The sequence below is a fragment of the Carya illinoinensis genome, chromosome 6, assembly GCF_018687715.1.
Source record: "Carya illinoinensis cultivar Pawnee chromosome 6, C.illinoinensisPawnee_v1, whole genome shotgun sequence".
Lineage (NCBI taxonomy): Eukaryota > Viridiplantae > Streptophyta > Magnoliopsida > Fagales > Juglandaceae > Carya > Carya illinoinensis.
Window position 1 is genome coordinate 2,051,732 of NC_056757.1, and position 25,848 is coordinate 2,077,579.

A 25,848-nucleotide genomic window follows, 5' to 3' on the forward strand; every position below is an offset into this window, starting at 1 on the left:
GGATTTTACATCATAATTTGATCCATTACAGGAGTTATTTGAAAATGTTATATCTATATAAATTGTTGTATCATATAAATATTTTTTTTAATGTGCTATACATATCTGATTGAAAATCCATACCACAAATACAAGTACTCAACACACTACAACAAATTCTTATGATTTTTTCTGCATCTACTTATTTTAAAATAACACATGTGTAGATGAGTCTTGCATGTTCGAAGATTATAAATATCAATTTTCGGCTATAAAGGATATATAAGCCCCCGTCGCCGGGCGCCCCGTCTCTACCTCACCAATTTCTTCGAACCTCCTCTCTCTCTTCGAAGAAGTAGAAAAATCTTCCTTCTAGCTTGAACTGGCCCCCCACGGAGTTCTCCATCATGTACTGTACATCCTGATTGTCTAATTACTCTTAGCGTACTCTCCTTGTCCGGTGGGTTTCTTTTATCGATCTTGTTTTATTATTACGGTTTCATGATCGATTTGTTTTGCCAATCCAGAACCTCCCCATGCAAGTGATTGTCCTTCAACTTTGTCATTATAATTCGATTCTATTTTTTTGGTCTTTTGGTTCCAGTTTGGTTTTTGCGTCTCTCTTCCACTTTCGTTCGCTTTGTGTTTAGTTTTTCTGTATATTAGGAGGAATTCTATTGAATTTCGTTAGAAACGGATTAAAGTTTAATGTTTTAAACTTCCGTAATAAAGGATTCGAATTTTTTTTGCTAATTCTTGTTTCCAAAAGTTGAGTTGAAACGTTCGCTGCTTCAAGTACCATATTCCTCGATCATTATGTATAATTATTGTGGATAATCGTCAAGTCAATAGATTTATAGTACTAATTGGTCGATCTGGACATCAGAGTAGCGGTGTATTGCTTTCTTATAATATTTTTTGTATGGATAGTACTAGTGGAAGAAAAGTACTGCCGCTACAAATATATTAGCTAGTGAACTCGCGTATTGATATGATACATTAATTCTAATTTAAAATAAAACTAAAATGACAATCTAACTTTTTACGTCAAAATATATTTGTATGTAATTTTACTTTTATAAAATTCTTTTGTGGCCAAAGCATTCATCTTAGTCGAAATATATGCAAATTTGGACTCTTTGACAAAGTTTAGAATTCCATTCCATTCTGGCATGCAGGAACAACCGTCAGAGTTTCTTGCTTTGGTCTAGTACCTTGTACACTATACATCCATATTCCATTTTGTTCCAAATTCAAGCCCGTTTCAGCCAATTCCTGTTTACATTCCATTCTAGACTGTTTTAATTGCAATTTTATAATTTTATTAAGTTTGGATGACATTTTTATAAATTGCAAATCTATATGGCATTCATGTGATTTTAAAATCTAAAAGAAAGTTATCGGTTAAAATTTTTTTGAACCTTTGAATATGTCCCCTAATTCTTTTAAATCTCATTATTTTTAATAATTTTTCATGTCTTAATTTTTTGAGTACTGTTACTACCAGTACTAGGCCATCTGAATCCTACAGCTCAGATGACTCTCTTGATGTGGCACTACCAGGTAGTGACACGTGGTTTCTTATATATATATATTCTTATATATATATATATATATATATATTAAAACGAAAGGGTGTTAAAGAATACAAAAAGAGGAATTATACAGAAATATATATTCTACCTCTTTTGTGTTTGTATTTTTGTTGTATTATTTTATTTTTTAATAAACTACGTGGCATGACATTACCACATGGAGAGGGTCATCTGAGTGATAAGTTTCAGATGACCAAGTAGCATTATTCTTAATTCTTTTTCTTTGTTTTACTTGTGTTTCAACTCAAGTTTATGGCTCTTTAATATTATATGGACTCTAATATTTCTTCATGTTTTAAATGTTTTCAACTTATATTCATTTTATAAATTTTCAATTCTTCCACGTATATATATAGGTAATCCTGAACTGCTATATTGAAATGTACGGTATCCAAATATTATGTTCCAATTTAATTATATTGAAATGTACGGTATCCAAATATTATGTTCCAATTTAATTAAACCAGAATGATCACCAAAACAGAATTTAAAATATTTTTTTTTTGGTAGTCCACCGCACGGGCCATCACTGCCACTAACTTTGTTCCTATCATCCTTAGACCTTTTATTGATTACTTCTTGTAAATTAAGGTGCACAAGAAATTTTGCGACCATGGTGCCTTAAACTATCAATTCAGCTTATAGGGCGAAACTTGGGGAGGATGTGCGATGAAATGCAAATATTCTAATTTCAACTTGTACCTCTCTGCAGGTTTTGGTATTGCGAGTTTTCGTGGTGCAGGAAGAAGTAATTCCTTGGGTTGATCAACTTTTCAGGTCTCGATTCTTCATTGGGAAAACCGTGTACGTTGTTATAACCAAGATGAGGAGTTTGGTAATGAGATGCTTCAGTTTTTGCAAGTACGTACTTCAATGATTTTAGAAGCAAATAAATTAAAATCTGGCAGTGCTACCTGAAATAATTTTCCAAGTGAAGTGTTGGTTTATGTATACGTACATAGTTTTGTACCGTGGTTAATTTGATTATTAATGTCATTATGTAAAAGTATTTCGATAGATTCTTTATATATATATGAAGGAATCATTAATACGGCATTTTAATTAATTATTAGCATATTTTATAGATTAAATTAATATAGATCAATCCGTCTTATAATTTTTAGATTTTTTTTTAAAGAAGTTGTTAAATAATCTAGACTCAATGACAGACGAGATTTAATTTTATACCACAGATTGATTTAGCCAAATTATTTGAGTTGTAATTGAAACCTCCTTTAATTTATAAGAATGCGGAGTTGTATGTGACATAAAATGATTGATAAATAACAAAAGATCATAGTAAATGATTTTCAACTGATCATGATTTAATAACACATTAAAGATGAAGTAATGATAATGGTTAAAATAATAATGAATATATAGCACTTGTCATCATGTTGACTATATATATATATATATATATGTATATAGATGCATGCGCACCTCTCAGTAATGTTTTTTGGTCTGTGTATATATATATATATACACACACACACACACATATGTTGTGCTGATCAGGGACGGGGATATTGAGAGGCAAGGTCCCAAGAATGATGATACTGGTTCAGAAAAAAAGAAAACAATGAAAATGGCAATTGGGCAGGCCGTCAATCACCCTTTGACGAAGAAAATCATTTCAAAAACGGCCAAATTACCGGCGTGGTGCTTCCATTACTTCCATTGGGATGTGGCGTTTTTAGTGGTCTGCGTAGTTGCAATAGCAGTGGACCCTTTGTTCTTTTATCTTCCTGTCATCAACGAGGCTACCAAATGCATTGCTATAGATACCATTTTGAAAATCAATGTTATTTGTGTGCGATCGTTCCTGGATTTGATTGCTCTTGGGGATCTGGTTGCAAGAAAAATAAATAATTGCCCTGACATGAAGCGTTCAGACTACGTGATTAACATTCTCAGCATTCTTCCAGTCCACCAGGTACTGCTACTAATATTACAAACTTTTCTGCCTTTAACATTTGTAATATTGTTAGTATAAATTTTAAAAACTAAAAACTTATGGAAGATATATTAAGAAAATGATCAAATTTTAAAAAATAACAAATAAAGGATCAGAGGAGGGGCAGACTGGGGGCCCCAATGCCACCATGTAAAGGGTCATGAAACTAGGCCCTGTCACCCCATCCCAAGTAAGAAAGTATATATTGTATTATCGTAATGAATAGATCACTTTTCCTTTCAATTGAGTTGAAGGAAACTTCATAAAAAATATATATTATATATAGATTGGAAGAAAAACTTCTTCCATTGATCTATCTTCCTCCAACTCAATTTGCAAGACGATTAGAACAGTACCAAAACACTGGAGAATGTGATATAAAATATAAGATGTTAGAAGTTGATGCTATTTGAATATGAGAAGATGCATATCATGATCTGTTTGTATTGATATTTATATATGAACAACGTACAGGTGTTAATGCCAATTATATTTTCAGAAATGAGAACTTCAAAAATCGAGAACAAAAGGAAATTCCTAAATGCAGTTGTTCTTTTGCAATATGTGCCAAGAATTTTCCGTATCTACAGATTGTGGAAAATAGTCAACGAGACCATCATCCTACGGAAAAGAAGTACTAAAGAGAATGTAGAAAGCTACAAGAATCTGATCCCACCCAAAGGTTTTGTAGTGATGAAAGCTGGATTCAACCTTTTACTGTATCTTGTTGCCAGTCATGTAAGTTAATTTCATCATTATCATTTAAAGAGAGGGTCAAAGGATATATAGAAATTTAGTATATAACAAAAATTTAGTATATAGACTAATATAGTAAGTTTTAAGTTTGAATGTAAAATAAAAAATTAAGACATTTAATATGTCAATTGATCTTAATATTTTTTTAATAAATGAAGGTTATTAATTGAGCTTAATTTGCTACTCATCATCCCCACACATAACACATCACACATATTTTTATTTATTTTTTAGTTTTATTCTTCTTAAACTAGTTGATTTCTTCTACTTTTCATTCATACACCACACATTTGCTAAGAGAAAAAAATAAAATAAAACAATTATGTGTGGTGTGAGGATGATTAGTAGATTATTTATTTATTTATTAATTATCACATTCATTCTCAATATAGACTAGCAAATAATTTATAAGAAAGTTGTCATTTATTTTATTTTGAAACATTATTTCAACAATATTAAAAACTGAAAAAATTTATTTTAATTGATTTTTATTTTGAAACATAGTCTTAACAAGGTTTATAATTTCAAATTCTTGGCTACCAGCTTGTTCATATTGTTCAACTTTAAGTTTTCAAAATAAAAGTCAAAGAAAATGACACAATATTCATATTATAATATTCAAAATTAACTAATTTAAACGTACATATATAAACAGAATAAATCCAATTAAAAAATTGGAAACAAATTAAAAGATAGAATTAGCACGTCTTCGACTACTTCTATTTAAATTTTCACATAGAAAAACTATTGTAATATCGACTTACGTACGGATTTATGGGATTATTATATAGTCTGAAGCTACAACTGATCTCATGTCTCATAGTATACTATACACCTATTTTTATTTTTTATTTTTACATAATTTTTGATTAAATTAATGAAAAATGTCATAATTTTGGGGGAACAGCACCCGGCCCTCGACCCCCTTAAATTCGTCCATGTATTTCATATTTTCATGATCTATAATTGTCCACTGCTTTCTAATTAATTACGCTAATCAGTATTAATTAAGAGATCGATGAAATATTGGTACGTATCTTTTATCAGGCACTGGGTGCCTGTTGGTACTTCTTCTCCATCCAACGAGAGACCACGTGCTGGTACAAGCTGGCCTGTGAGCGTGATATTAATGAATGTAGCAAGGGTATTTCTTTAGACTGTGGTACTAGTGGTTTTGGAAATTACACGTTTTTAAATGACTTCTGCTCTATAGAAAACCCAAATACCACTCTCTTTGATTTTGGAATATTCGAAGATGCCCGTCAATCTGGTATACTATCGTCCATGGACTTTCCGCGAAAGACCATGTTTTGTTTCTGGTGGGGCCTGCGAAATTTGAGGTTCGTATAAACTGTCATATGTATGATATTTCGAAATACCTTGTTTTTATGATACTTGTCATCTGTATTCAGCTAACATGCACAGGGCCAACTGTATGGTTCTATTATTTGGCTGTCACTAATCTACAACGTACAACACATATCATACTTATTTGGGTTATTCCACAATAAGAAGAAAGATTGAAAAAAGTAAAAGAAATAATAGAAAAAAAAAATATAGTTGCAAGCATAATTATACACTAATCTGTGCACCAATATGATGTGATTGGTCAAAAAGTAAATTTTATTAAAAATAGTGTTAATTTAAATTTTAAGTATGAATAAATCAGTATTTTTACACAAATTTGTGTGCAACTGTGCTTGTATGTAGCAAAACTCATAATTAGAATATTATCATAAAATTAATATTGTTCTTATTAGAATAGGTCCCGAATAATAAGCGTTACATACCAGCTTGGTCCAAGCAACTTCATCAATTAAGCAGCTTTCTATTAACTCACATCAAGCTTTCTATCAACTTCATCATCAAGCCGCGTTTTAGATCGCAAGCTTTAGATTTTGCTTGTTTATTTTGAGCATATGATATCCATGGTTTTGATGTTATTAACTCACACATGGAGGTTCCAATGTTCAAATCTTGCAGTTCACTTGGTCAAAACCTTCAAACAAGTACTTATTATTGGGAAAACTGCTTCACAGTTCTTATTTCGATCTTTGGCTTGCTTCTGTTTTTATACTTTATCGGAAATCTTCAGGTTGGTGTCTTGTTATTTCCATTATGAATAGGTTCTGTGTATATATGAATATGTTAGAATTTCAATTGAATATTCTATATGTTAAACCTACTTATTAAAAAAGTTTGCTCACATATGAAGGCATAAATTTAATGATAATCTTCTTTGGTATTAGGGACACTTGGTTTGACAAAGTACGTGTTGGCCGGGCAAGATGGTTTCTGATATATATTTTTGTTACATGATTTGTTAGTTTGTATATAGTTAGGTTGGGTACGTAATTCTCTCCTACCTAATTTATTTGATCAGGAAAATCTTGTCGACCTTAAATAAACAGAATCTTCCTCCAAACTAGCTAGATTGGAAAAAATTTCCTCCAACTTATTTAAAAAGCGTCACATGTTAGAATCTTGTAAACTTGAGTTTCAATCATTTTAACAAGTAATAAAACCTCTATCTTTGGTGATTATTAATTAATAAAAGATGCAGGCTAGTCAATTATAGTAAGAATATTACATAATGGACTTGATAACTTTAGATCTGTAATTTATGAGTATAATTTTAATTACAAACTGATTGACTTAATTGTGATGTGGCAGATATACATGCAGTGGGATGCATCTAACGAGTTGGATGAGATCAAATCTAAGTGGTTGAAAAACAAGGAGGAAAAATTAAGTACCATCAAGAATTGGATAAGCACTATGGTCAAAACTGATCACGAGTTAAAAAAGAAGATCATGGACTATGTGACACCAAAACTGGAAGATCAAAACAATGCTTTTGATACAGAGAATCCATTCCCTCATTTTTCCGAAGAGATTAAAAGACTGATTAAGATCAATCTCTGCTTGCCCCTGCTAAGAAGAGTGAGTTTCGATCCCCTGGCCTCATTTTAATTTTTATGCTTAATGGAAAAAAATCATTCATGTGAAAACGTCAGTTATTGTCCATAAAAAATTGTTTCAAAATTAATTGAATGGATAGTAAGAGCGAGGTAGTGGTTTAGTTACAACTTTGTTGTTACAGTTAGCTTTAATTGAGAAATATCGTTGCTACAATGACACATTCATCCTGAATCATACTAAGGCCTCATTTGGTTTTACAAATCTTTCAAACATTCTTGTCTTATCTCGATATTTAAATATTATTCAAACACAAATATTTTTCAATTTCAAACTTTCAAATTTTCAACTTTTTCATGTAACTATTATCTAATCATTACAAATTTTTTAAACTTTCAAATAAAACAAAAAATAATTCACTTTTTTAAATCCAAAAATAAAAATTATATTAAAAAATTATATTCTAACTATCTTTTAACTTTATAATTTTTTTCCTCTCTTTTTCTAAAACTCCATAAAAATCTTAACTCAAATAATTTTTCACTATTTTTCACAAATTATCTCCATATTATTAACAGATTTTTCGTCTCCTCTGCATATATAAGTAGACCAGGCCAACTACTGTTAAGAAATACTTTAATTGAATTTTCATTTTAGGTAGTTAACTTATAAACCACTTACATGTACCACGTGATAAGTATGATCGCTCAATTTTGCATGAAGTCTATTTTAGCTTTGACCTCATGTTTGATTTGAAAAGAGTACTAATATGCACGGATCGATGTCCATCTCGTAGAAGTTGGTATATATTATCTCATCAATATTTAATTAATTAATCAATCTTGTCAATTGTTTGTGAGCATGCAGGTGCCAATATTCCAAAACGTAAGTGAAGAATTGTTGTATAAGCGTCTCAAGCATGTGCAGTATAAACAGAACCGTCTAATTGTTGGGGAGGGAAAATCACTGAATGAGATGATTTTCGTAGTAAAAGGAATTGTGTGTACGTGTACAAGTAATCATGATTATGAAACTGAGTGTCCTGATAAATGTGAAATCATCGGAGAAAATCTTGTACAATGGGTGCTGGCATCTCCCAAACAATCCAACCCTCCCTCGTCGGAAAAGAATTTCAGATGTCTGACAAAAGTTGAAGCTTTTCGTCTTACGGCTAGAGACCTCAATGATATATTTCAGCCACATCCATCCAAAGAGTGTGGCGGCGACTCAACCACTCCATCCATCCCGTACTTCAAAAAGATACCAAGTTTGCTATGCAGTCACTGCCGCCAGCAGCTCCCCAAATAATTTAGATCACGGTATCATTTAATAATTAATCTAGTTTTATCAGATGCTCTTGCTCTTTATCGAAAGACAACATATAGTTTGTTTAAGAGGGCTTGTATTATGTTGTGGATTAATATTGCACTCACTCTTTTGAAGTCATTAATTAAATTGCTAGTCGCTTGATTTCCATATTGAGTGCGCTACAGACTTACAAGACTAGGAATTAACCTTAAATGAATAATATTTGTCTAATAATAAATGAAAGCACGCTAACTATTGCTGCACATCATCATGAATTTAAGGAAGGAAAAAAAGTAGACTCGCACCCTCAAATTGTTGGATGTTGTATTTGCATACTTTGAACCATTATATATCCAGTTATAATATAATTGTTAACATATATAGATGAAAAGGATCAATTGATCAAGGTCGAATCTTGATGATGCGATTTGTTAGTTTTGGTAGTTTTAATTTTTGGTTTAAATTAGTACAAAATCCCTGATGTTCTAAGGGTGCAAGTTATATTTATCATTTGGAGAAATGGTATACTGTTGTACGATGTTTTGAGTTCTTTCCAACCTAATTAGAATTAAGTGCAGCTTCAATGAATAGAAGCAAATAAAGCAGCTGCATCTCAAATGTACAAATGATCAGGTCGGGCGGCTCATGCGGTAGACAATATGTTCGCGCCATTGCAACATTGTAATCCAGAAGGCTCAACAATTAATGAATTTTATTTTTGTAAGCTACTTGATTATAAACAGAAGAACAAATAAATGAATAAAAATATAGATCCATTCCGAAGTCGTCGACCACCCTTCCAGTACTTAACCCATGCTAGCCTCTATTTTGATTCATGTATAGTACTGCATGCTCCTAGGGTTGCTACTCGGCCTACAGAGGCAAATAGCAGGACCTTTGGCTCTCGCACCTATCTGGGCAGGGAGCCTATTTTTGTCTCCACTACCAGGCCCTGCTATTTAGGGGTGCTACCCGCACCATACGGTGCGGGGTAGACCCCCCCCCCCCCCCCCCCGGCTCCCACATGGGACGGATGGATTAAATCTCCCCCGTCCCCCGCCCCTGGTGTGCGGGGGCGGGGTACCCCGTCCAGCATGACAGGGTAGGGTGGGAGGGCAATCCGTCCAGCCCCCCGCACCCTCCCTTCTGGGCCTTGAGCCCAGAAACCTCAGCAATGGGCCAAAATGGCCCACAAGTATGTATTTTTGGCCCAAAAAAAGGTTGTAGGCCATTTTCATTTTTCAGTCCATAAAATTATAAATAAAAAGGAAAAAAAAATTTAAAAACCAGATTAAAAAAAAAGTGTTATGAATGATAATTGATTTTATGGCTAATAAAAGTTACTAGTCTAAGAGTCTAATATGTAATAAACTAATAATAATAACTAAGTTATTACAAAATTGAAAGGCTTAACAATTACAAAATTACAAACATAAAAGTGTCCAAGGGACATTGTATCAATATTACAAATTATTGAATACAAAATTCGAACAAATAATTAAAAATTGAATATTCTAAAGAGGCTTATCAGCTGTAGCTTGTCTTTGAGTCAAGGGGTGTGACAGTTGGGGCGGCCCGGGCTTGAACACATTTTTATGTTGCAGAGGTGCTAGACGTCTCATGTGTTACTACAAAAATTAATATTAAAATTAATAACGATGAAATGGAAATGAACATAAATAAATTAAAATAAAAAAATAAAAAACATTTACTAGATGGTCCAAATCCAGACTAATCACCACCCTCATCGGTCTCCTTAAAATCTAAAATATACAGAACATGAATATCCTTTCCTATCGTCCAACTCTGTGTGCATATCAATGCCTCTACAGTTGTAGGAGATAATGAACTATGGAAAGGATCCAATATACGACCTTCGGTACTAAAGGCTGACTCTGAGGCAACGGTGCTAATAGGGATGGCCAAAATACAGCGGGCAATCTCATAAATGATGGGATATTTCTTTGAGGCATTCTTCCACCATCCTAATATATCGAAATGATCATTATCATCTTGGACCATATCATTTGACAAATAGTTGTTTAACTCAAAAACGACCTCCGTAGATTGATGGACTAGTGTGGGATTCTGTGCGAGGGTCTTAGTCCACGGCATTCTGCGCTTCTTTGTAGGAGGCCCGGTGACGGTGTCTGTAGAAGGCGTTGGGGTCAGTGCATGTGTTTTCGATGTAGTACCACCCTTAATTGCCATAAACTCGTCATACAATTTTTTCAGGGTATCTCGGACCAATTCACCAATAATTTCAGTCCATACCTAATCGTGAACAAGTCTCAACCCATATAACAAGCCTAAAACTTTCAGACGGGGATCAAGAATAACAGCCACATATAAGAAAATATTCATTCTAGTCAAATCTCCCCAATACTTGTCATATTTTAGCATCATGCTCACTACCATCCCCCTCATCCTTTCATTGGAACCCTTTTACCCTATATATTTGTTGACAAAACTCATGGGATGTAGGGTACAAAGAACCAGATATATTCAATGTGACATCGTAAAATAATCCAAGAAAATCAACAAAAGTAGAAACTACCACCCAATCATCATCATTAGACTTTCGTGATCCACCGTGCTCATCAAAGTATTTGATATATTGGATGTCTTCATCACCCAATAATTGAAAGGCTGCCTTATATTCTTGGGCCGCCTCCAACATCAAGAAGGTTGAGTTCCATCTGGTAGGAACATCAGTACAAAGACCCTTCTTCGATGTTATGCCCGCAGCCTTTGCAGCAACTTTGAATTTCTCCAATCTAGAAGGAGAAGACCTCACCCATTTCACAGCCATTCTAACTCGTGCAACCGAGTCATCAACATCTTTCAACCCCTCAGCCACAATTAAATTCAAAATATGTGCAGCACATCTAACATGCAAGTATTAACCACCCAAGAATGTCTTATTTGCATCTTTAAGATAATTCTTTAGATATCCCAATGCGACATCATTAGACGACGTATTATCAACTGACACAGACAGAACTTTTTCCAACCCCCACTCCTTTATTGCGGCCTCCAAGGCCTTCCCAATCGTCTCACCCTTATGATCAGTTATTTGATAAAATTTAATAATTTTTTGTACAGAACCCAATCAGCATCAACAAAATGCACAGTCAACGACATGTAATTCATATTTTGGATTGAAGTCCAAGTATCGGTAGTGAGGTAAACTACAAAACCCGCCAATTGGCCCAGCAAAACATCTTTATCATGGAGGTACATCTTCTTAATATCCTTTGTCACAGTGTGACGAGAAGGCAGTACAAATCTCGGTTCCAAATTTTGGACAAATTCTTGGAACCCTTTACCCTCCACAAATTGAAAAGGTAGCTCGTCCATGACAATCATACGAGCTAACTTTCTTCTACACTCATCAGGGTTATACTTCGTATACCCCTTCAATGTTGGCACCCCGGCCCCACTACTCCCATCCGCCATTTTAAAATCTAGTCTAAATTGACCATTCTCTACTAAGGATTTTAAAATTGGACTCTTCTTGCATTGTTCCTCTAGATGGACCTTCAGCTGGGATGTACCATGTTTCCTATAGTGACATCCATACATTTTCCCACAGTGATTACATTTAGCTTGTGGGTTGTTGGGGTCACCACCCTCTGGTTTAGTAAAGTGCGCTTCGGAGCAGGGCAAGGTGTACTCGTTATAAGGGTAGGAGTAGTGTTAGTTTCTAGGGTAGGAGTGTTGGTTGGGGAAGGCGAGCTATCACTGAAATCCGAAGACATTTCTGATTCTCCAACAAAAAAAAAAAAAAAAAAATCAAAGTGCAATCCAACACAATCAGGGCAAACTGCATACAAAACCAAATACATCAAAAAAATAATTGGGTTCTCGATTGGAACCCCAACTTGGAGTTCCAATCCGAAACCCGACAATCAAATTAGGCCCCTCATTTATGTTACCTGATGAAGCGCTAAAACTGCATGATTAAGTTATTTAAGTGAATAAATTGTTTAATAAAAAAATGATTTATGTACTTAATTATGCAATAGATCACAATACTTGAGTCAATTGATAATTATGATATTCTTAGTGCTTTTGAAGATTTTTAATGCAATTATTTCACATGAAAATAAATATTTCAATTTTATTCCTCTTATAACAGGAAAGGTTTGGAAGAGAAATGGAAGAATCGAGAAAAGCACAAAGAGCGAGGTGTGCAAGAATTTTAAGCTGAGTGGTAGTCGGCTCGAGATATCCTATCATCCAATGGAGAGGATGGTGCTTTTGAACTGCTTTCCGAAAAAAAAAAACCACAATGATTCTTCCAAGTATTTTGTTACAACATCATGTACCAGTCTATAAGGCTGTGCAAGTGCCAGGGGAATTTGTCATTACCTTTCCTAGAGCATATCATGCAGGATTTAGCCATGGTTTTAATTGTGGATAGGCAGTAAACTTCGCAACTGCAGATTGGTTTCCAATGGGGGAATTGGCCAGGGAACGTTATGCTCTTCTTAAGAAGATTCCAATAATATCATACGAGGAACCCCTTTGTAATGAAGCAATGCTTTTACTCATGTCTTCGAAACAAGACAATTTTGGTGATCCATCCACAGATGTAGTCTCTCAGCGTGCTATCAAGATTTCTTTTGTACGCCTCATAAGGCAGCATAAGCAGGCGCTTCATCGCATAAAAGCATCATCTAATGCTTTTTCCCCACATGCTCAAGGAACTCTCTTATGCGGCCATTGCAAGCGTGACTGTTACTTGGCATACAACATGTGCAACTTCTGCAACTCTGATCCTTTTTGCCTTTTTCATGGGGTAGTTTGGGCAATACATTGCAAGACAACCAGCTCACACATGCAGAAAACGTGGGACCACAGCAGCTCACACATGTAATGAACCTGCAGCAAGGAAAAGCACACAGCCACTCACACATGCAGTAAACATGCTGGAGTCCAGCATGTGGTTCGGACAGCACTCATTCGAAAAGTAAACATGCAGAAAATGCAACCATACAGCAGACCAGTTCACACATGCATGACAACAGAACACTCATTCGGACCACAGCAACGCACACATGCAGCATCATTCGGACCACATGGACAGCACACATGCAGCATCATTCAGACCACATGGACAGCACACATGCAGCAGGTCAGCAAAAGAAACAAAAAAGAAAGAAGCAGCTGACCCTCAACTTTGACAGAAGATCACGCTGGCATCTATGAGGCAGCACGTTGAAGACAGCAGCAGATAGGTTTTACACTCTGTTTTCACGTAGAAACATTCGGCTACAGCAGAACGCTAGGCAGTTTATTTATCTTTCTTGCTGCTTCATTTCATGTTCGTTCGGGGGAGTCGACTACAGCAGAGGAGACCTTTCTTTTTCTTTCTTTTTTTGTTTAGTAGCAGACCGGAGTAGAGTGCTTCATTTTATTTCTTTTCTTTCGTTTAAGACGCTGGTTGGCCAGTTTTTTTTTTAGGTGTTCTTTTATTTCTTTTTTTTTTTTTTCCGTTTCGGCAGAGGCGGCTTGCCTTGTCTTATTGCACTTATTTTCGTTTCAGACAGTGTTATTCATTCTTGCTTTTTTTTTTTCATTCGACGGTAGTTTTTTTTTATGTCATTTTCTTAGCTTACTTTGGTTTTAGTAAGATAGCCGGCTGGTTTTGGCCTTGTCTTACACTTTGCTTTTCGTTAGAGATAGAGCAGAGTAGAGTAGTCTGAAGTTTATTCATTTTCTCTTCTTTTTCATTTGGACGGAAGGCAGTTTTAGGTTTTCTTCTGAGTCGGTGGCCTTGCGGCGCTGGTTTCAATTTTTTTGCTTTACGTTGTAGTGTTTTTCAGTTGTTATTTCAGAGGACTCATTTTCAGTTTTATTATTTTTTTTAGTTGCCCAGTTTTCTTTCCTAAAGTTCTTAGTTGAGTTGGCATGGAGCTTCTGGTTTTATTTATTTATTTATATTTCTTCTCACAGATTTTTTTTTATGGCTTTGCTTAGATTAATCTTTGTTGTTAGAATTATCATGTGTAGCTAATTTTTGAAGCTTGGGTTGTGGAACGAAGCTTGATTTGTTTTGGATTCTAGATCGATGCAATATTTTGTTGTTAATTGTTAATTTTACTATGTTACTAGTCAGATTTAAATTGAAAATAGATTGCGGCTCTTGCTCTTGTTTTGTTGTTGACGTAAGGCACAACAAAAGCTTGAAAACTATCAAGGCCTCTCTCAGTTGTTTGTTAATGTGTGTTTGACTAGTAAAGTAGAGAATCTATTAGGAAAATATTGCAAAAACTTGAGTTTAAATTTTTATCTTCCGATTAGCAATGCCTTGATTGGATTGTTAATTGAGAAAATTATCTAGAATCCAAAATAAAGAGAGTCACATGCCCAACCCAAGTGTTCGTTAATTTATTTTTTTTAGAAACTCTAATTTCAACTCTGATTATCTTTTTGCATTGCATTTGAATTTTATTTTCATCTCTCATTCTAGATTCATTTGTTACTCACAAATCTGTTATACGCTTTGATAACCCTTTGTCCCTGTAGAATACGATCCTGGATTTATCTTTGATACAACTTGACACTTCTACACTTGGAAGCACATTCGAGACCAGAGTCATTACCAAAAGATGCAAACCGGAATAATTAGAGGTATAGAAATGATTTGTATAACCTCTAAATAGATAAGTCTCGTACAGGTTTTTATAAAAAAAAAAAAAAAAGAAACTGACCTTATTTTAAAAAAATATATATAAAATTCAAATTATTTTATAGTATTAATGAGATCTATTTTTTTATTTTTTGGGGATAGAAAAATCTGGGCCAATCTGGGTATATATATATATATATATTTATATATTATATATCCTTGGGGTCATGAACTCATTTTAGAGGCACAAATTGCACAATTATTTTTAGATGATAAGTGTTTGGTCAAATATTGAAATTCTATGAAATTAAGTTTATAAATTAATAAAATAAATTTAATGTTCCATATTTAATCACGTCAATTTATAAATTTATTTTAAATTAAAATTATTTTTTTTTTCAAAAAATAACTTTAGCTTATGTCCTGTCTTTAATAGTATTGATAGTGGTACGGCCAATTAAGTTTAAAAGTGGTATGCATTTAAAGAGTCCAACAGCCATATGAGCTTTTAAAATTTAAACTAGTGGCTCAAGTTCAACATATATCGATGTACAATGACTCACGCATCCACCTTTTTTAACAATCGATTGGTTTGCTTTAGAAATATAAGCAAAAAAATAATAGTTTAATTAGAATAAAAAAATATAAACGTTACATTATTAATTATAAAAATATCTATAAAACTTGCATTATAAATTATGATAATTAAAATAAAATATTTTATTTAGAGTTTAAATGGATAATTCAACATAGAATTAAGTTTTGAGTAGAATAAGCAAAAGACAAAAAGTGTGATAATAGACGAATTTTGCTTAACCAAATCTGGGCCAATCCATTGCTAATACTCTAATGAGTCATTCCATATTTTTACAATTCTATATTATATATTATTAGTCTCTTCCTACTGTCTTGATATATTATCTGTAGGGCGATACTTCATGTTCAACTCATGAGCATTAGAATATGAGTAGTGCTAATTACAACTATATTCATTTATAAAATATTTTATGATCAATATCCAAACCAATGATATATAAAATAAAATCAAGTTAGTATTTACATAAACTAAAAGTCTAAAATCACATCTTAACAAATAAAAATTAATAATTTAGGGGTTTCAAAACTTGATTTAGGGGTTTCATTCAAATTAGGATTTCAGATTAATTTAATTTAGGATCCCAATCCGAAACCCTAACCTCTAAATTGATTTAGGGGTTTCAATCGGGTATCAATGAAATTTACAAAAAAAAAAAAACAATCCAATGAAATCCGAAAAAATCCCAATCCGAAACAATCACACGAATCCACAGCACACAATTCACAAATCCCATCCTCCATCTCTGATTCAACCCCATCCTTCCTCCAATCTCCGATCAAAACTCAAAAAAAATAAAAATCAACGGAGAAAAAATAAAGAGGAGGAGAAAATTTACCGTGCATCCGGCGTCGTGTGTCGTGCGAGAGGGAGGGAGGAGGGAATACAGCGTGCGGCGGACGGACTGGTTGCGAGAGGGAGGAGGGAACACGGGGGCGTCGACGGGAGTGGGTTTCGTGCGAGTGCGAAGGCCGAAGGGGGACTCGGGAGGGGAGGGGAGGGGAGGGGAGGGGACCGGGGTTGGGGGGGTGGGATCGGGGGTGTTAGGGTTAAAGTGTTAAGCCGTTTTGTGGTAGACAAAACGGTGCCATTTCATTTAGTGGGTTAATAATTGTGGTGGACAAAACGGTGTCGTTTCATTTAGTGGGTTAAATTATTAACCCACTAAATGAAACGGCACCGTTTTGTCCACCACAAAATGGCATCGTTTCATTAATGGGTATCCGGTTATATTATATTATATATATATATATATATATATATATATATATAACCGGTGCGGGGTGGGGGAAAAACGGCCGAAGGGGGAACACGGCCCTAACCGGTGTAGACGCCTCGCCCCGCCCTATGCGAGGGGGGGGGGGCGAACGGGGCGGGGCTGCGGGTTTCGGGGCCCCGCTGCCCGCCCCTACTGCTATTTGCAAGCGGGTGGTCCTGCTTGTCTGGACGAGAGGGCAGATTAGCCCATAAGGGTGTACAAGAACAAACGGAACCGGCTGCTAAAGTTAGGAACTAGCTAGAATTGGTGGAGAACCGATCAGCTGGCAGTGAAAATACAAGAAATCGATATCGGCCGGTTCAATATCACATTTGCTTTATAATAAAAAAGACTTTACAATATGATGTATTGGACTATATTCAATTTGTGACTTTATTTGAATGAGATCTGTTTTGAAAGAAGAAGTGCTAGCTAGGTTCATAAAAGTGTATTACAAAAATAAAGTTGGTAAAATTTAATTATTTAATTTATATTTTATCCTGGCATAGCTTGGAGACCAAACCAAATATTACAAATTTATGGCGAGAACTTCCAAGCTAGACCCAATCTGAGGCTAAGGTGGGAATCCAATCATTGAAGTTCGCATCGGCAGCTTTCAGTCAATGAATGTTAGCAATTGGATAGATCATGAATATAACAGTAGCAACTGTAACAGGGGCTAAATATGCAACAGCAATCCAAGGGCGCATACCCAGACAGAAACTAAGTTCCCACTCCCGACACATGTAAGATCATTGGTATTTGTTAGAAATACTAGATCAAAATTCACAGCGAAAGCGATATTACCTCATTGGAAATATCTTGGATCTAGTGCGGTTGATCCATAGATTTTCCGGCATTGTTAATCGTTCGAAATAATCCCGTCGATGGTGGAATGTGCTACGTGATAATATACCAGAGCAACACCCATATATTCCACAGCCTAGATGCCGAGACTAGAGAGAACCCTTTTAGAGATAAAGAGAGGGCTTGTTGATTCAAGTGTCTCGTCCAAAATGGGGAAGGGTTATACATAGCCCTTCTAAGTGTAACCGGCGGCTGGCCATTAAGGGCCAACCATCAAGTCTCATGAAGTGGCTTTTAAGCCACTTCATAACCCCCAAGAGAAGGTGAAGAGGTATCCACTATGGATGCCCCTTTCTTACATCTCTCACTCGTACATAGTGGGCAAGACTCCAGGTCTGCATTTCTCAATATGTTCTCAATCTTGTTCTTATTGGCAAATAGGCCGTGCGACCATCGAGCACAGCTGTAAAAGAAAAATGGGAGCACTATACCAAATCTCTCTGAGAGAAGACCAGCATAACAACATCCCTAAAAGTGTCTTGTTATACCCCGACTCATTTAGTCACATCAAACTAAGCATCCCTAATCCCTCTCGAGTCCAAATGACTCAGAGTAATACTCAATCTCCATAAAACATAATATACTCACAGTTACATCGCAACTCCTAAGAAGCAACATAACTTGACGGCAGTGAGTACACACCATTATCGATGTGTTACCAAATAGTCTTCCCTTTGCCCTCATATCATTAGTTTCAGTTCAGTCGCTTTCTCAGCAATGTCTCTTTAGACCGCATCATTCATGGCCATAGATAACATGCCAAAGTAGCTGACACTAAAACATCAACCTTGTGACATAGTCAAAAGTCTCCTAAGGGCATAAATAAATTAAGGTAATCAATTATGACCTTCAGGACTCACCCAGTGAGGAAATAGGGATCAATTTACTCACCTTTACTGTTGGTCGCTAAAGCACATGTAATATGAAATACATGTTACGGTGGAATTCTCTTTTCAAAGGAAGAGCGTATATCTTATCTCAATACACCGTACAGATCTAAGTGTAGTTGCTATCTCAGCACCTAACCCGAGCCTCTCCATTTGCTCACTATCCAAAGCGCCAAAGAGGATCTTGCATCTGGCTAAACCACAGGCTACATGGATTGTGGGTAACCATATATGGTCCTTAGATCTCATCTTAGCTCCCACTAAGGCAACATATTTTATGTGTATTACAACTTATCTTTCTCTAAACAAGTTCCAAATGACACATTGTCTCATCTTTGCTCACTATCCCTTTATAGCGCCAAAGGCGATCGCTAGTGTGAGTGAGTCGATCTAAACCTGTTGACATATCTTTTTCACCATAACTACTAAAATTATGATGAATGTGTGTGCTTACAAAATAAAAATAAAAATGCTTCCAACCATGCCACATGATCCTAAAACACATCAATGTCACGTGCATGATGAGCAATACCATGATGGATGGAAATCACAAAAAAAAAAAAAAAAAAAATCAAATCACAACTCTCAAGTGAAGTTTTAGGACCATTTCTCTCCGTGCGCATTCTTATGTATAGTAACTTTCCAAAACATACACCTTCCAAGAGACTCTACTTTTATATAGAAAAGTCATTAACACAACCATGAAGTCAGCGAAGACTCATCGCGAATCTCCTTGAGGTCAAACTCACAATTTTAAATCTTTAGATTCTAGAAAGCAAATCCTACATGCGACTTTTAAGAATCTTTAATGTGATCTCAAATACTAAATTTGAGATTTCAAGGTTTCATATGAATATCTTGTACTCAACAAAAAGCATGTGAGATAACCATCATTTATTTTTCTTTTAAGGGTAAATCGATTAGGGCCTTTGCCCACAAAGACAATCACAATAGTCTAGTCATTACTTTTAACGACAATCGCATCACAAATTTACTTAATCAAGTAATCCATATTTACCCTCTAATAAGATCTCAACCTCTAACTCCCATGAGCAAACCATAATGGAAACACCAAATTGTATACAAGATAAAACTAGATTCTTTAGTATTTTTCATCTCATTAATTATCTATGGATTTTGAACTAGAGTTCCTAGAAATTGTTTTTCTCATACATAGTCTCACAAGACGTAAAGTCTTAACTACTTTTCACAAACCTACATCCATCACCTTATAGTATGGAAAATCTCTCATTAGGCGACAATTAATAATTTAAGACAACCAGATCATCATCTCTCTCATTAGAGACGTTTTTCTAAAAACCGTCAACAACTTTCAAAGAATCCCACTTTATTCAATAGGTCGTTAATAAAAACAATTAGGTATATTGGGTATATTTGAGTAGATGGTTCGTTTAGGCCACATGTAAACAATACTAGCAACATTCATTTGCTTTTTGTACCAAAACAGTACAAGTAACAATCATGCGCTCACAGTACTTGCACCTAAACATCACAAAAAACTTAATCATCTAATTCTCCTACGAGAATCAACTATTTGACTATTTCAGGAAAAACTTCAATAAATGTGTGATCAATGGTTATCTAAAGGCAACTCGATTAGTGCCAAAAGACGGATCTATACCTCTATCAACTCCACTTTTTCTTTGTCAAACCGATCAACAACCTCGGGTTGGATCATATAAGTAAAGTGAATCACATATTCTATGTTGATGTTCCTACTATGTGAATTCTATAACTTTAGTGGAGCCATATTACAAATATTCTCTTCTAGTCTCTAAACGACGAGATAATATTGATATATTGCTTCTACACTATTTATGAGGATCTTTACATTCTATAAATTTTAGGAGTCACTATCACTAATGGTACACCTTAACTCAAAGATATACTCCCACTAGTTGTTGAATTACTCCCACTATCTTCGGCAATCTTTTTCTAAAAAAATTTTAATTTAAGGTACCAGGTAATGTGGAATGGAACATAATGAAAAGTCTTTCCAAAATACAAGTATTTAAAAAAAACACACACACACACACAATAGCCCACTCTCACCGAAAATATGGGTAATTTTCTCGACTCAACCAAAAATGATCAAGCTTAAGTCCTCTAGATAGAATTCACATTTGCACAAAGTAGTCACTCAAGCCAGCTCAATGGCGAATAAACTTGATTTGAGGATAACAAGTCAAAACTTAAGGCCACAACTGTTTTTGTTCCATAATTCATTTAGAACTCCATTCTCATCAAGTCATTAAATTGCGAGATAATTGTTCTAATCATATAACTCATACGATTTCAATTTTGAAAAAAAAAATTAACCGAAAATATATTTTTCTTTAAAAAAAAAAGAATTGTATTTATATGATGAAACAATATTTTTATTCCATGTCCTTATTGTACATCTATAGGAACTTCTATATAGAAAAAGTTCATGTTTGCCTTTTCTGTTTGACTCTTCTAACTAAAGGAGAGGGTTCTCATTAGCGAGAAAATCTTAAATTTTTTAACCTTCACACCCATGCTCCTATGCCTCCACGGCATATTTTAGTATATAGTTTTCCCACCTGAGAAATAATATCACCGAGTCAATGAGTGACCATCTGACTTCTAAACCTCTAGGAATTCTCACTAACACCACTACTTTTAAAAAGTCTCAAATCAAATTAGGTCTAGACTTCTCTAATATTGCATCAAAAGCGCTAACAAAAACATCTCTTTGAGCAACAAATGCAGTATGTGAATTTTTAGCTGCTAACTAGCGATATATCCTCATTTCTCGCTTACTCAATATTTTCATATTCTCCAATCCACTACAGGAGAGAAAAGAAAACTTTGCAAAAAATTATCTTAGCCTAAAACCTATCTTGCATCAATGCAACCACGAGCAAGATTTTTTATACTTAATTAAGTCATACCTAATTATTCAGACTGCCACAATTACCATGCAAACCTCCAAGGTGCTTGGTATTACTCTCAGTGGGTGCTCCTAATCATATTTATGCAAGAACCTACTTGTTCTCACTAGAGATAAATAAAATTTGAGCAATATTACCAATGCTAATACCACATGGAGGTGTACTGATAAAACCTTTAAAATGAATGTGCCGATCAAGAATGTTCTCAACACTCTTGCATACTCAAATTTTAATGTTTTTACTCGCCAGACATACTAGCAAGTTTTAGAGAGTATGTTCTTATACATGAGTTAATTTGAGTTGTTTCAAGATTATAATGCTCAACCTCAAATAATGCGCAAATAAGAGCAATTAATCTTTGCGTTACCTTAAATAATGCGCAACTTCTATTATTACCCATAAGATTCTCAAAGGCAAAATAGTGGTTTAGCTCTATATGACAGTTGATCCCATCAACATCTATAAAAAATTGTAGTGTAGTCCCACGCATACTTCCAATTTTACTCTAGATCTTTAAGAGGTTTTTACATTAATAACGATAATCCAAGACTATTTAACCATGTTAATAATCTTAATTGTTTCCAGCTATTGCTCATGGAAGAGATTAATAAGACACTTAAGTCACATACATAATCTCGATACTTTCATCTCGGTTATCTCAAAGTTACTAACATATGCGCATCTAATTGCACACACATTTAGAAATTTACTGCGTTAATCTAAATCAAAACAAAAATAATTAATACAAGTCGTAAGATTGAAAATTCGTTATGCTTCCTAAACATCTCTTGCGCTCAATGTCTAATTATTAATTTCTAACTTAATTTTTGCGCAAATTTATATCGTATAAGAGATTAATTCCAAATAAATTTCAACCATACTCCCACTAGGATAAGCAATCTACTGAGTTAGTCACATGCAAAAATAATTTCTTCCTAAATCGAAGAAAACAGTTTAAACCAGTCATAAGCATGTACTAATAAAACTCAGGCTACTTAATCCTCTATTTTATCACATTTTAAAAAAATAATGACTATCTCTTAAATGTGATAAAACAAACTCATGCAATTACATGTAAACACAATACATGTACAAGAAATTCATCACATTTCACCAAATAATTATTATTCATAAAAAAATAATAATCTAGGCAATTTATAACGTAAAATAAAATGCCTAACAAACATTTCATAATATCATGGCATATATGAATTCAATAACCATAATAACATGCAAAAATATTTCAGTGAAATATTTTATGCCACAATAACATGCTGAATAAATAAATAAAGTTAGCAAACTTACCAACACTAAGCTCTAGCCCAATTGTTGAGCTCATTGTCCTTTGTGTATGAGGTCTTGGCTTCAAATCACCACCCAAATATATTTTTTTTTTTTGAAAAAAAAAAAAACAGCCATGGGCTGCACCCTCTCGGACTCCCAGCTCTTTTTTTTTCATTAAAAAAGACTGGGCTACAATTAACGAATAGCCCATCTCGTTTTACAGCCACAGCTTAAAAATAAGTTTTCAACATGATTTAAAACAAATCAAGATGGGTCAGATTTAAAATAAAATAATAAAAAAAAAACAAACAAACTTTAAGGCCAAGTCCATTTCATTAGGGAAAAAAACAATTCGGCCCAAGCTAAAATTTTAAACACATTATTTTCGGCCCATCTGAATTTTAAGCCCAAACCAGTTTTAAATCCAGACCAAAAACCATTTCAATAGCCCAAAAGAGATTTTAAGCCCATATGTTTTTAAACATCATCTTCTTCCTCATAAGTAGGGCAACATCGCATAACACAAATGTTCTTTTTTTCTTTTTCTTTTTTCATCTGCCGCCACCTTCATCTTCTTCCTCCAGCAACCTGTCAAAAAAAATATATCTTCCTTATTCTTGCAGTTGCTGCCGCCACCATTCAAGGTCCCCTACAGCTCACCATCCGGAGCACCATGCTCACTGTAGCGGCCTGAGTACCTTCAAGCTGGGCTCCTCGTGCGCTGCACCTGGTGCGCTCTGCAGTCTGCACCATGTGCGCGACGCAGCTGCTGCTGGTGTGCGAAGCACCTGGTGCGAGCCGCAACAGGTGCGCTGCAGCACCTCTTGCGCAGCCGCACCAGGTGCGCTGCTGCACCTCAGCGGCTTCTCCGTGGGGAGCAGTGGTGCGCGCAGCACCTCTGTGCTGCGCAGGTGGTGCGCGCAGCACCCCTGCACTGGGAGGGTGGAGCGCGCGGCACCAGTGCGCTTCGCAGCACCACCTGCGCACACTGCAGTGCGCAGGTGGTGCGCAGGTGGTGAACGCAGCACCACGCTTCCGACTGCACCACAGGGTGCTCGCAGCACCATGGCGGTGCGTCCTCTCTCCGCTTCTTACTGGTCCGCGCTGCACCTCGTGCAGGTGGGTTGTCTGGGACAGCCATGCAAGCTTGCACCGACCATCAGCCATCAACGCACATCACGCCTGCAGAAACTTGGACAGCACAGCGTTGTGGTGGTGGACTCAGCACCTGGCAGCACCCAAACGGTGCGCGACGTTACACCTAGATCGCGTGGATCTTGCTGTCGCGCAGCACCTTCTGGTGTTGCTCATCGCGCAGCACAACTTGCGGCGTTTTGTGTGGCTTGTGCTGCTCGTAGCGAGCGGCATGGAAAGTGAGATCTCACTGTGCCCATCTGGGCAGCGTGCATCGGTGCGCATTGTCCCATGAACCAGTACGAACCACCTCTCATGGTGGTATGGTCAGAATCACTTCATGCACTCGGGAAAAAAATTTTCAACATGCAGTGCATTTCAAACAGATTTTATCAAACAAACAATGCCAGCAAAATTTAAATCGGGAACAACCGATCTTGCTCTGAAACTAATGTTACAAATATTAGATCAAAGTACATGACGGAAGCAATATTACTTCTTTAAAAATATCTTGGATTTAGTGTGGTTGTTTCATAGATTTTCGGACGTCGTTAATCATTCAAAATCATCTTGTCGATAGTGGAATGTGCTATGTGATAATATACCAAAGCAATATCCACATATTCTACAGCCTAGATCCCGAGATTAGAGAGAAGCTTTTTAGAGAGAAAGAGAGGGCTCGTTGATTCCAATGTCTCATCCAAAATGGGGAAGGGCTATACATAGTTCTTCTAAGTGTAACCTCCGGCTGGCCATTAAGGGTCAGCCATCAAGTCTCATGAAGTGGCTTTTAAGCCACTTCATAACCCCCAAGAGAAGGTGAAGAGGTACCCACTATGGGTGCCCCTTTGTTACAGTATTGGTTTGGCTAAATTCATCTTTAAATTTGGTTAGTACCAACACTTTTTTACATTTACCTATTTCATCTAAATTCAATCCCTACATTGAATTAGCAATTCATTTTCTATATAATAATATAATATTATTAAATTAATAATTTTTTTATTTAATTTATTTTATCACATTTTGTAATTCTACCAATTAAGTGTTAATAATAATTATATTATAATTAAATTAATATTAAAAAAGTATAATTAAATGTTAATAATAATTATATTCTAATTAAATTAATATTAGAAAAGTTTTATTAAATGTTGATAATAATTATATTCTAATTAAATTAATATTAAAAAAGTATTGTTAAAAGTTAATAGTAATTATATTCTTATTAAACTAACATTAAAAAATTATTATTAAATGTTAATAGTAATTACATTCTAATTAAATTAATATTTAGAAAAGTATTATTAAATGTGAATAATAATTATATTCTAATTAAATTAATATTTAAAAAAGTATTATTAAATGTGAATAATAATTATATTCTAATTAAATTAATATTAAAAAAGTATTATTAAATGTTAATAATAATTATATTCTAATTATATTAATATTAAAAAATTATTATTAAATGTGAATAATAATAATTATTATATTCTAATTAAATTAATATTACAAAAAAGTATTATTAAATGTTAATAGTAATTATATTCTAATTAAATTAATATTAAAAAAAGTATTGTTAAATGTTAATAATAATTATACTATATTCAATTAATATTATTAAATGTTAATAATAATTATATTCTTAATGTTAAAGGTTAATTATATTCTGATTAATTTAATTTATTTGTTTAGAATGAAAAATTAATATTTTAATATTTGATGAATGAATA

The 25,848-nt window shown here is 34.6% G+C and overlaps 1 protein-coding gene across 1 annotated transcript; it reads left to right on the top strand.

Annotated features, from left to right (window-relative positions):
• Window positions 1-288: 288 nt before the first annotated feature.
• On the top strand, window positions 289-24,619 carry LOC122313657 (probable cyclic nucleotide-gated ion channel 5). Its single transcript, XM_043128833.1, has 12 exons — window positions 289-439; window positions 2,287-2,435; window positions 3,093-3,510; window positions 4,006-4,269; window positions 5,335-5,627; window positions 6,271-6,382; window positions 6,961-7,230; window positions 8,074-8,473; window positions 12,656-12,771; window positions 12,941-13,318; window positions 23,665-23,946; window positions 23,999-24,619. Exons 2-12 carry the CDS (start codon window positions 2,398-2,400, stop codon window positions 24,353-24,355), a joined length of 2,928 nt encoding a protein of 975 aa, XP_042984767.1. The 5' UTR covers window positions 289-439; window positions 2,287-2,397; the 3' UTR covers window positions 24,356-24,619.
• Window positions 24,620-25,848: the final 1,229 nt, after the last annotated feature.